The sequence below is a fragment of the Mytilus galloprovincialis genome, chromosome 7 (genome assembly GCF_965363235.1).
Source record: "Mytilus galloprovincialis chromosome 7, xbMytGall1.hap1.1, whole genome shotgun sequence".
Taxonomy (NCBI): Eukaryota; Metazoa; Mollusca; class Bivalvia; order Mytilida; family Mytilidae; genus Mytilus; species Mytilus galloprovincialis.
The window spans coordinates 23,968,161-23,981,399 of NC_134844.1; the positions used below are offsets into that span (position 1 = coordinate 23,968,161).

Here is a 13,239-nt window from a genome sequence, read left to right on the forward strand (position 1 = left end):
TATAAAGCTGTGCCATGCGGAACATCTGGTTGTCATTATCGGAGGCAACCAGTGACCGAAAGTTGCTATAACCTCTAGGTCATAAGTTGTCTCACAAATTGCAAACAAGCTTCCAATAGGTCGTATACACCTTCTGGAACAAATATGGATGAGTGCATATTCTCTTTGCTCTCTCTTTGATCTTAAAAGATACAAAACAAAAACAAAAACAAAAACAACAAAATATAAAAACACCACAACAGCAACAAATTATTACAAAAAGTAAACCCTAAAAAAACAATCCAAAACATATCACTGTGAAGGGAAAAAACAGGATAACTCTATCTGACCATTCCTCTTGTACCTAATTTTTCTGGCTCACGTTAACTTAAAAACGAAAGGAGCCCTTCATATGCTTTAGAACTTAAGGGTGTTATGGTCTAATTACTAATAAGACACTTAGTACCTACCGAAAGAATAGAGGAAAAAAGTTTTTTGCACTTCTTTTTATGTTTATTTCTTTTTTATTTGCGTTTTTTATCACATTTTGTCCGTTGTCTTATAGCGTTCCATATACAAATATCTAAGAGATGATATATCACGAACTATCTGTTAAATTAAATGTTCGGGCGACTTTTGTGAGCCTTATTAACACACGGAGGATCGTTTTCCGCATGATGTTTTCAATTTAGGTTATCTGAACGATATAAGCAGGAGCTATTAGAATCGTCATTAAAAAGGGAAAGTAACAATAGAAAAGCAATTGTGAACTGAAACATCCAAAATCTATAAGAATAGGACAAAATTTGTGTTTATATCTTATTTGTATAACCTGAGTTTAGGTTGGTAATTTCCACAGTATGATTAAAGATTTTTTTTATTATTTTGAGCAAAATGTCACTGAGGTAACAATATACTGTATAGTTCTATCATAGTAACTCGAATTTTGACGGATCTTTACTGAGTTTTCTATTGAAGGGGTGTAATAGGTCTTGTTTCAGAATCCCTATTTTTTCTATTGTATACAAGTGAATTACATTTTGTGCACTTTTGAAAATAAAATGGTGTTTAAACAGTAAGTCCCCACAGGACTATCTGCAACCCGTCGAAAACTATATTGCTGAAATATACAAAAGATTTGTCCAAGGACCGTGGGGAAAAAACCCAGCTTAAATCATCTATTCACATTCCCAGTAATTGTATTATTATATCAAACTTTCGCATTAATCATTACAGAAGAAGGCTTTATATATATATCAGTTGAAGAAAATAGATATGAAATCAGTTTCTTCAAAGTGTTTTTTTGATAAATACGAAAACGTGTTTCATAAGATAAGACAGAGCTGAGACTACTATATGTGTTATAGTAGTCTCAGGACAGAGTAAATATGTTGTTATACTGTCAACTGGCGAAATTGAAGGACCACTAAAAAAACGTAATTTATCTAACATAAAAATAAAATTGAGAATGGAAATAGGGAATAAGTCAAAGAGACAACAACCAGATCAAAGAGCAGATAAAACATGAAGGACACCTATAGGGTCTTCAACGCAGCGTGAAAATCTCGCACCCAGAGGTGGACTGACCTCAGCTGGCCCCTACATAAAAATGTGTACTAGTTTAGTGATAACTGATAAACTCAAATATTGTTAACTGCTTTCTTATTTTCCTACCGGTATATCATTATTTGTTTATTCGTATATCATGTACATATATAATCACGGTAAATTGTTGACAATGCACCGGTGTATTACCGTTATTACAAGTAAATATTTAATTTCACTCTTTACAAAGAACGGGCACTATAACAAATGCATCATATTGCTGGTGTTGATAAAATAACAATTTCTATAGAAATATCCCGTTTTGCCGGCTTCAATTGAGATATTTTAAATAGAGCCGGCAAAAATTCATATTTACAAATAAAACGAAACCGCGGGAAATCTTTTCGATTGATCTCCCTTGCATTGTTTTAGCAACAGAAGGCGCTACTGTTTCGGATGCTGAAGATGTTATGATGAATCAGGCTTCGAATCAGAGACTGGTTAAAAAAGGATGCTAAATTTAGTCTGCAGAGTGTTTAATTTATAGAAATTAATGCAATGTCTACCAATAATCTAAAATATTCAAATAGACGCAAAAAACATATTGGATTTACGCGTTATCAACACATGGTTTTGGGTGGAAATTGGAAAATGTATTCCGGTGAATTGTATTGATCTGTTATATGTTAATGACAGTGGTTCTACTTGGGAAATTTATGTGGCATTTTATTAAGTTTTCTTATAAACGTTTTATGATACAATGTCAAGGTCCACGCGGATGTCACTTCACAGAGACGAGCAGTATGTTGGACCATATAAGCTGGAGAAAACACTTGGAAAGGGCCAAACAGGTATCCACATTTTCCAATAATCTGTGTGCCAATACTATATGTTTCAGTTTGCACCCAAAGGTATGAAACATTATGGTCTACATCACCAGGGGTTTCATTATCTTTCATCAGAGACATATAAATACAGTCTATATATGTCTCTGCTTTCATGTTGACTGGTACTTTCCACGTTTCTAGGTGGTACTTTTCAATTTATTCCATGAATATCTTATATGAAAATTCCTACATTTAGGCAGTACTTGTCAATAGCATAGGAGGGTAAAAGTACCGGGTACCGCCTCCTAATGAATGGCCTGCATCACTGATTTAACGGACAGGTTATTTTTTATTACTCTGCTTTTATTTTAAACACAACAATCTCTTATGATGAAACAAAAATAACAAATAAAAAAATACACACTGAAAACTGGGGTTTAAGTTAAAAAATAAATGAAAGAAAGAAAAACTGAAGACTTATTGAAAATAACCCTTCAACTATGAGTATTATATAGGGGGTCTCATTGGGGGGTTCCGATACCAGATCCCGCTTACTGTTTTGTCAGATTGCCGTATCCCGCTTACACTACGTACGTAAGCAGTTCTCATTTTTTTGTCATTTCCCGGGTCCCGCTAGACCTCATTTCCCGTTTTCACAACACAATAATTTGACTTTCCCGTGTCACGCTTACCAAAAATCGGCAATCCCGCGTCACGCTTAGACCCCAATGAGACCCACTATATAATAATGTTGTATTATGTCTCTGCCAGCATCAATGAAATAACATACCAAAGGTTCACTTTTCTCACACAATTCAATATTCCATACCATGTAAATTGCATGACTCCATGTTCATGTAGTATAAAAAATATATATATCAAACGTTGAAATGTTGCAGGTGCATCATGTGCATTGCACAATCAGAACAGCATTCCTATATATTCAGCATTCATATATATTTGTAAAGTCCAAGCGAAGTTATAAAAGCAGTTTCTTCATATCATCTTCATGCATCGCCACAACATTACATGTACCCGCTAGTTGAATCTATTGTTGAAAATGAATAGCTTTACTCAAAGCATCAAATGATTCCTCTACATGAGGTAGTGGGTAAGCATCTTTGTATGACTTCTGGTTAATTTTTCTAAAGTCCATGCACATGCGCAGGGAATTGTCTTTTTTCCAAACTAAAACAATAGGTGAAGTGTAAGGACTTGTGCTTTAACGAATAATCTATTATATACAGGTATTACAAATAATGTCTAGCACATTTTAGAACTGAGAAAGTATCTGGTATCAGTATTTCAACATGAATACTATTCAAAAAGGAGCAAAAGTTGTTGTTATTTAACACCGATTCTCCAAATATAAAATGACATTATGAAACACATACATTCAAATGTACAATGTATGTTACATATCCATTGGATGGGGATCCAGCCAATTTGAAAAAAGGGAGTTCAGACCCCCAAAACACCATATAAAAAAAACTCAGATTATTCATCATATTCGGAAGAAGACCCTGAAACATTTACATGACTAATTTGAAAAATATCATTAGCTAAATAAAATCTGCCATGTACTAAATAATGTATTACATTAGGAAGTACATGTACTAGCTGTCATAGTTTCTGACCTGTCAGACAAGCAAATGATTATGAACATGCAGATTTAAACTAAGTAGATTTTTACGAAATTTACAAACTAGCCCCATCAAGTTGTCCTTGGTCATCAGTCATGTCAGTGGAATTTAAAAGGTGCAAAAAATGTACCTGTCCCAAGTCAGGAGCCTGTGATTCAGTGGTTGTCGTTTGTGTACAATGTATGTGTTACATATTTGTTTATTGTTCATTTTTTATATGATAACTTTGATAAGGCGGCTAGTTTTCTCGTTTTACATTGTCATTTCAGGCTTTTTTAGCTGACTATGCGTTATGGGCTTTGCTCATGGTTGAAGGCCGTATGGTGACCTATAGTTGTTAATGTCTGTGTCATTTTGGTCTCTTGTGGACAGTTGTATCATTGGCAATCATACCACATCTTCTTTTTTACACATAAAAAAAAAACATCCAATGAATATTGGAAAAGCACTTAATTTACACATACATGACATAGATGTAATAATGATATAATGAACAAAGGAAAAACTATTATCAACCATCACAATGATGATCAGTATTAGATCTAGAGGGGTAACAATTCACTAAGACACACCAAAATTTCACCTATTTCCTTCATGTTAAATTTGTAATTTACTGTTACATGAAGTTAATATAGTGATTTCAGTCTGATCAAATTGTTGATATGACATGTAGTACAAAGGCTTTGTACATAGTTAAATTGATTGGTATTTTGTTTGGCAGAAAAAAGTAAAATCAACTGATAGCACAATCTTTTTTATCACATGTGCATAAAACAGATATCTTATAATTATTTTAAGACATAAAAAGCGTGAGTCAGTTTGTGTAGATACTTTAAACATCTGGTAATACTTTGATATTCTGACTGCTTCAAACTTTTGCTAAATCTAAATTGTATTAATTGTGAGAGAATAATCGTCTTAATTCAACACTGTCAAAACTAGTTTGACCTCATTAGATACATTTATGTCTAATATAATTCAGAGACCATTAGAGGGAACATTTCATATGTCATGTACATGTATGAGGAGCTTATTAAATAAATTGAACCATAAAAAAATATTTAAAATTGTTAAACCTTTTTTATAAGGGAGTTTTTTTTTTTTTTTTTTTTTTTTTTTTTGGGGGGGGGGGGGGCTCCAGTCATGCTCCAGTGATACCTTATATAATCAACCACATTTTCAAATTCATCTCAAATTTAGCTAAACAATGTTAGATCTTCAAATAAGCGTTAGCAAATTTTGTTCTTCCCTAAACAGGACTCTTCCCTTCATCATGTTAATGTAATTTTGATTTAATGACAAAAGAATTTATACTTAATCATGGTATTTCTACAAATTGATACTGATTACCATAATAAGAATTACTATCTGATATTATCCCAAATTATCACATTATTTTTGCTGAGAACATTAATGAGACAGGTGCTGGAAATCCAAGGATGGTGTATTGAATTCTAGGGTGGAGGATCACTACCCTGAAATGCCTGGAGTGATCCCTGTTCATTTTTTATTGACAAGGGAAACTTTGTTAGGACCAGTAAAGCAAAATTAACCCCAGGAAGTGAGCTGTATTGTTTACATTATACCACATGGCATAATAAACTAGCGATCAGCTGTTTCTGAAGTTATCTTGACTTGTACATCATGTTGTAAGGTGTTTTCAATGATCATGAGGTCAATTATATCAAATGATGCCTACACAGTCTTAATAAAATTTTTGACCATATGCTACTGGTGCTACATGTACACAAATTATCATGTGTATGAAAAGTATAACAAACAATAAGATTATACTTAATTTATCTGTATGATAATATGGTAATTACCACTTATGATAATAGGTAGTTATTGATGTGAACATGTCAGATCATTAATCTTGCATTATACTTATATTGATTTACGTGAATGACCTTAAGAACGAAAACACACATGCTAATTTATTGAATATTTACTAGTATATGAATACCCTTTAAAAATTTGTTTTTTTGGTTGTAACTTCAGGTTGTAATCATTATCATGATTATATTGTTTCAATTGTAAATTGCTTCTGACATACACCAGAGATGATTTTCACCTGTATGGTTCTTGATATCATTTAAGAATTGAATGCTTCTTTTTGTAACTTTATTGGGGTGTAAAAGCGTTGACCGAAGTACATTTTGTATGAAGCGCGGAATGTGCGCACGGTCAACGCTTTTACAACCCTATGAAGTTACAAAAAGAAGCATTCAATACTTATAATTACATTTTTTTAGCAATGATCATGAAAACACGAATTTTATTATTGTTTTATTTCATTCACCTGTGCACTTTATTGTGGGACCACGTGTTATCATGAATGAAAAGTTTTATTGTGCAATGCAATTGCTTACGGAATAACACGTGATGTGCAGTTAGCCAATCAGAATAAAGTATCATAATGAAACATACAACTAATGTAATTATATAAGTATATCATAAGCTTTAGTGCAATTCATCAACTTATGTAAAAAATGGTCAAGATTTATCTGCCCTTCTTCATGTTGTTAAAATCTACCAATAATCACAATACTAATCTTGTGTACAACTCTTACAGTACAATACTTTAATAAGGTAGCTAATTGCATTTGCATGAAGACGATAGGGTCCTTCACAAATATTAACAATTTTGTACAAATACATGTGTTGCTTAAGTTCAGCATTTCCTAGTTGAGAATTTCTTTGCAAAATGCACATCATTGCCACATGTTTTATATTTTGCACTAATCCTGATTAAGAATTCAGAATTTTCAGTAAGAACAAATTACATACATTTAACAGGATATTCAAGATAGATGACACAACAACCTAACAACGTCATCTGTATATACATGTACATGTAGTCTAAAGGAGATGTTTAAACTTTATTTATTTTGATGAGAATTTTTGTAATCTTTAATTTTATGTTTTTTTATTAAATTAATTTTAATAATTGGCAGAAGACCCAAATTATAACATTGAAGATATACATGTTTATCCTCTCCCTAAAGTTTAGGTGAACTTTTGATATTGATGTTAACTTTCAAATTTGTTTGGTAAAAAATGAGGATTAATTGTTATGGATATCTTGACTTTCCTATAGCAAGATAAATAAAGAACATATGTAAGATTTTTTGGTAAATCAATTAGCCTTAATATGTTTATGTACTGTTAGATAACCTATCTGTAATCACCTAGCTAGATAATGAATTAAATTAATATCATCACATGTTAAGTATAGGGTATAACTGTTTCCATTCTTACAAGTTAGGCAGTTGATATCAAATTGTCCGTTTCTATGTATGTTGGCGTTTGATTTTGTAACAGTTCAGTTTTACTGTTGTTCTAGATCTGTTGTTCTTGTGTTTTCCTCTTAAAATTGATGTGTTTTTTTACCCAGATGGCAGATTTGTTTCCACTTAATCTATTTATGACTATTGAAGAGCTGTATACTACTGTTGCCTTTTCTTCACCACTTTGTCCAGTACACACACTAGCAAAGCTGAAGCAACACATTGGGCTCATGATTGTCATTTTGCATTGCCTTCCATGATTCCACAATGCTTCGAGATAGATTAGACAGAATTCCAAAAGCTATAGGACATGAAGTTGAGCACCTGTCCCTTACTTGAGCAAATATTAAGGGAGGGGGAGATCATGAGGATAAACATTGAACTCAGTAGAAAGTTTCATGAGTTATAAAGCTGCATTACAGTTTAAGATGGTACTTGAACTTTAATTTTCTCTAAAACATTAACTAAATATAGATCTGAAAGAGAAGACACACACCGCCTGGTATGTCATTTAGAATAGAGACAATGTAATAGTATATAAATATACATTTATATATGTATGGACCATCTCTATGATTGTCTTTAATATGAACCTTTTTAGGTTTGATGTAAGATTTGTCCAGTTAATTACTGGACCAATACTAATATTCAATTAACAATAGAGTGCATTTGACCTAAGAATCACTTCTGATTGAACTAATATTATTGAAAATCCTCTGAAAAGTGTGCCTTTATATAAGGATAAAATATTTGATTAACATTATAGTGTCAATACATACATGAATATAAACTCTAAGTATTCAAACAATAATTTAATGCCTGAGCAAATCTACACAGTAAAACATGAGAGAATTAATATGATTTTCCAATAACATAGAGATACATTGATGATTAAATGACAAAAGTGTCCTAAAGGCCAATTTATTGATTGGTCCTGGGTTTTTCCTGTAACTTTCATCAATTATTCCAACTCTATTACATTGTGGTTTTAGTGTTTACAAACATTTTATATAATTAGTGAAACAGTTATTCTTCGGCTGTTGTTTGCTCTATGGTCGGGTGGTTGTCGCTTTGACATATTCACCATTTCCTTTCTCAATTTTATGTATATTATGCACATTCTCTGATTTACCTTATACATGGACATACATGTATAGTTACGGAAAACCTTACATTAAAAAAAAGCGGGGAGAAGAGACACAGGTGTTTTTACTGACAACAATGCATGTATTGAGTACCCGTTACATCAGAAAAGCAGAAAATAATCAGGATAACAGAAAAATTTATTACAATGGATTCAATCAAACCAGGGGGGACTCAAGTCATCAAAAAACAAGTACTGCAGTACTTGCTTTAAAAGGCCGATTGGTGGCGCCTGTGTCTAAAAAGTTCATCTACAGTTATCATTAGCCTGTTAGCCCTAAGATTTCCAACCATTTTATTGATCTAATGATCTTAATTGATAAGGATTGCCTTTTCTGGCTGCCATGATATGGGCAAGGTAACTGAAAGTGGCAATAAACAAAATAAAAAATCCTTGCTGTAACGTGAGGGTAGTCGAATTGCAACTAGTTAGCAAACATAGCAACAGAAATCTTACAAGATTTCCTAGAGACTAAACAATTTGTATTTTTATGATTTGATACTATGCACGTCTTTCAACATAGGTAAAAATATTTAAATATACACTTAACGTGCACAGTATTTATCAACAGATGGACTGTTTACTAAAACTGCAACATGTACGGAAACGTCGCCATGCGACGTCATCAAAACGTCATCTTTTTAAAATAAGCAAATAAAATATGTTACACGTATCCATTTCTTAAAAAATGAAGAGTTAGCATGGACTAATATCCAATAGTTCAAAATGTTTGAAGAAATTAAAAAAAAAAGCTCTGTTATTAGACTTTTGACAATGCAAATTTACGCATGGATGCAATTTGGGTACTCCTCATTACAGAATCGTTGATGGTTTATAGACCCTGTTAGTTCAGATTAATTTTTCTATGATTCCATATGGATTCAAAATTAAATTGGTGTTACCATATAGTAAATAATGATACATCTACAAAAAAATACATGATGAAAACTTTTGTCTTAAGCATAAATAAACATAGGTTAAAAACGGTCAAAGTAGGTGCAATTTGGGTTCCCACACCTTACATGACAAATAGCTAGGTTAAGAGAATTTGGTAATTATTGTTGGTTTTTTTTGGCATAAAAGTTCTTGTCTCAATTAAGTCTGATGTTAGTAATCCTGAGGTTGTTGCTGTATATCATATTTGTTTTTGGTTTATTTTCATGTTCATAATTCAGGCTATATGTACATACATTTGCATGAAGTCATTGAAGAGTATAGCTTTGAGAAATAACATGTTATAAGATAATTTTCATATTATTTTTACTTATATTCTTGAAAGAATGATGGATCAAAAGATGTTTTCAGTGGCAAACATTTACATGTACAATCTATATTCACATTTATGTTTTAATGTTTTAAGAAGTTACCCTGCGTTATACTATAGCTTGATACCACTTTTTAAATGTGCTAGCTTGGAAGGTAACATTCATTCAAAGACATTTTACTTAATCTGGATGCATTATTAGGACTTGAGCTTGTTTTGGTATATATTCCCCTGAACATCATCTTAATGCTGCATCAGCAAAAATCTGCAGTACTCAGATTGAAAGTCCATTGGACTTTGAACTTACACTATAATACTTCTTGTTTGTGAATGTCTTATCATACTTATCTACCGTTCATTATTTCTTTTTTCTGACTTGTACCCCACTGATTGCTAACAATTGAGTAATGTTTTCTTCAGTCAAGCCATCATTTACTTCATTACACAGGATTGATAAGTATTTAGATGACCAGTTGTGTTTCCTTTACTAGCCTGTCTGGAAATCTAATAAGCTTGTTTATTGACTGTTGAAAATGTCCAGTTCTTTGTTACATTATCCAGGAAATACAGTTTTTGATGATTGTTCATGATCAATGATGAAATTGAGAGTACGAGTGCTCAGCCCAAAGACTAAATGTTTATTTATTTTTTTCATTTTTCATACAATTTACATTTTTGAATGACCACAGAGGGCCCAGTCCTTTCCTTTGTGGAAAAAATTGGTTGATAATTTAGGAAATCACTTTAGCATAACTGGAGGGGGCATCCATATGAAAAGTTCTGGATCCTCCACAACATGTTGTACAGAAATTAAAATTTTGTAGAATGTGTAAGATTTTCAATCTTTAGAACAATGTAGAAAGAACAAACTTTCTTTCCTCAGGTACTGTCATGACTATAATCCAAATCAGATATGAATATATATGGCTCTTTCATATCCCTACTTTTGAAGAGCACAGTATATAGTGATGAAGTGTCCTTCAATCCACCTTTTATCTCCTGAACTGCTTGATTGTTTTTTGCATATAAATCTTACTCATGAGCTTACTCACAAAATGTCTTTTTATTTGGTAAAATTTGGCATGACATGAACTAGTTGTATCTGCAGGGCATATTTGTATCGACTTATTTATATTTTGATATTTGTACAGTACTGCCTAATAGATGGTCCTCTGGATGCTTTGTTGTAGAAACAAATATCCTGTACCCTTTATTCCTACAGAAACAAATACTGTAATATTTGTTCAAGCGGGAACAATATATAATATATTAATATTTCTTCCATTTGTGACTCCTCTCATATGAATTAATTTTAATTCATGCATGACATCTTTAGCATGTTTTGATATTTTCAGTTGCATGTTTTTGCACATATTTGTCTTTTACTTTTAAAGGGCTTAGGTGGTCAGAAAATTCTGATGTGTTGTGATATATTGTTGGTGATTCTGGGCCTGCTGTCTGTGTTATGTATTATTGAAACATTTAGAATTGTACATTATAGAACAATGACTTCTCTTTTAACTCCTACAGATCAATAGATCTGGACTTTCTATCTCCTATCAATTGAATTTGTTGCTTTCTACATTGTGATTACTATTTTATTTCAGGAAGTTTTCTATAATTTTGAATTAATTACACTAACAGCAGGTGTGCTGTATTAAATATCATACAGAGATGTAACTTTTGTTCATGTTACCTTTCATCTTCGAAAGAGCTACTTTGTCTGTTAGGTTTAAATTGATTTAGGAATGCATGTGAACAAAGCCACTGTTTGTGAATATGCAAGTAAAATGATGCAGCATAATATAAGTGATCATCTGTTAATCGCACATCAAAAGCTGAAGAACAAAAGGCAATTGTCATCGAAAAAAAATGTCAATTCTTCAATATTTTATGATTTTTTGTTGAAAGATTGTATGATACTCAGACAGTAAGAAAAAAAAATACAGATTTTGAAACAACCTTGCCTAGAAGATGCTGACTTCTCAAAGAAAATTCATTACATTGGACAGTCTGTATCCAGACGAAAAATCACTCTCTGAGTCTCAAATGTTAACTAAGTTGTATCAGCAATAATTTCATCATCAATCATCCTTCGTGATAGCCCTATTACCACCCTGATGTACAATGTACCAGACAAACTTTACTTCCTTGTTTCAAAAGAAAGATTACATAATGAAGAACTACAGTGTACTTACTATCAGTAGATGTAATAAAAATGGTTTTTTTTAATAGTTTCAATGTCATTGCCGATTGAACCATACATTGTTGACCATGAATCAATATTTATATATATGTCAGCAACTTTGTCAGATTCAAGTTCTAATATTGTCTTTTAAGTCTATAACATATCATAAAGATTTACTTACTGTATATTCAAGTTTATAGTTTGAGTTAATTCAGTCATTGTTGCACTGTCCAAAATTTAAGCATTGCCTTATTTTGGACCAGCTTATGTTCTGCAATATTGTATTTGTAAATCCTTACTTATGAACGCTTCTTAAGATCTTTTATTTGCAAGAAGATCTTTTATTCGCTAGGGGGACATTAGCCATACATTTTGCAATTCCTTGTTGCATTGTGGATTTTTAAAATCAGACAAGTAATTGGTTGTGGGTCTTGCATTAAGGGTTTTTGGGACAGAGAAATTACTGTTTGTTTGTCTTGCATTTTTATACGACCACAAAAAAATTTTGAAGTCGTATATTGGTATGACTTTGGCGTTGTCGTCGTCCGAAGACACATTGGTTTTCGCACTATTACTTAAGTTTAAGTAAATAGAAATCTATGAAATTTAAAACAAGGTTTATGACCACAAAAGGAAGGTTGGGATTGATTTTGGGAGTTTAAGTCCCAACAGTTTAGGAATTAGGGGCCAAAAAAGGGCCCAAATAAGCATTTTTCTTTGGTTTCACACCATAACTTTAGTATAAGTAAATAGAAATCTATGAAATTTAAACATAAGGTTTATGACCATAAAAGGAAGGTTGGGATTGATTTTGGGAGTTTTGATCCCAACAGTTTTGGAATTAGGGGCCCAAAGGGTCCAAAATTAAACTTTGTTTGATTTCATCAAAAATTGAATAATTGGGGTTCTTTCATATGCTGAATCTAAATATGTGTTTTGATTTTTGATTATAGGCCCAGTTTTCAAGTTGGTCCAAATCGGGGTCCAAAATTAAACTTTGTTTGATTTCAACAAAAATTGTATATATGGGGTTCTTTGATATATGCTGAATTAACCATGTATTTATATTTTTGATATTTGGGCCAGGTTATCAAATTGGTCCATATTGAGGTCTAAAGGGTCCAAAATTGAACTTTATTTGATTTCATCAAAAATTGAATTCTTGGGGTTCTTTGACATGCTGAAACTAACCATGTATTTAGATTTTGGATATTGGACCATTATAAGGTAAATGTCCAATTTAAAATTTCTAAGTTTTTAAGTTTAAGTTCTTAGACCACATTCATTCTGTGTCAGAAACCTATGTTGTGTCAACTATTTAATCACAATCCAAATTCAGAGCTTTATCAAGCTTGAATG

At 32.1% G+C, this 13,239-nt stretch overlaps 1 protein-coding gene across 11 annotated transcripts in view; it reads left to right on the top strand.

The window, feature by feature from the left end:
• The first annotated feature begins 1,972 nt into the window (after positions 1-1,972).
• LOC143082598 (serine/threonine-protein kinase BRSK2-like) overlaps positions 1,973-13,239 on the top strand; it is a 67,090-nt gene continuing 55,823 nt past the window's right edge. For all 11 annotated transcript variants that reach the window (XM_076258346.1, XM_076258349.1, XM_076258352.1 and 8 more), the window contains exon 1: positions 1,973-2,375. In XM_076258346.1, coding sequence (XP_076114461.1) covers positions 2,285-2,375 — 91 coding nt within the window. In that variant the 5' untranslated portion in view covers positions 1,973-2,284. The remainder of the gene's footprint in view (positions 2,376-13,239) is intronic.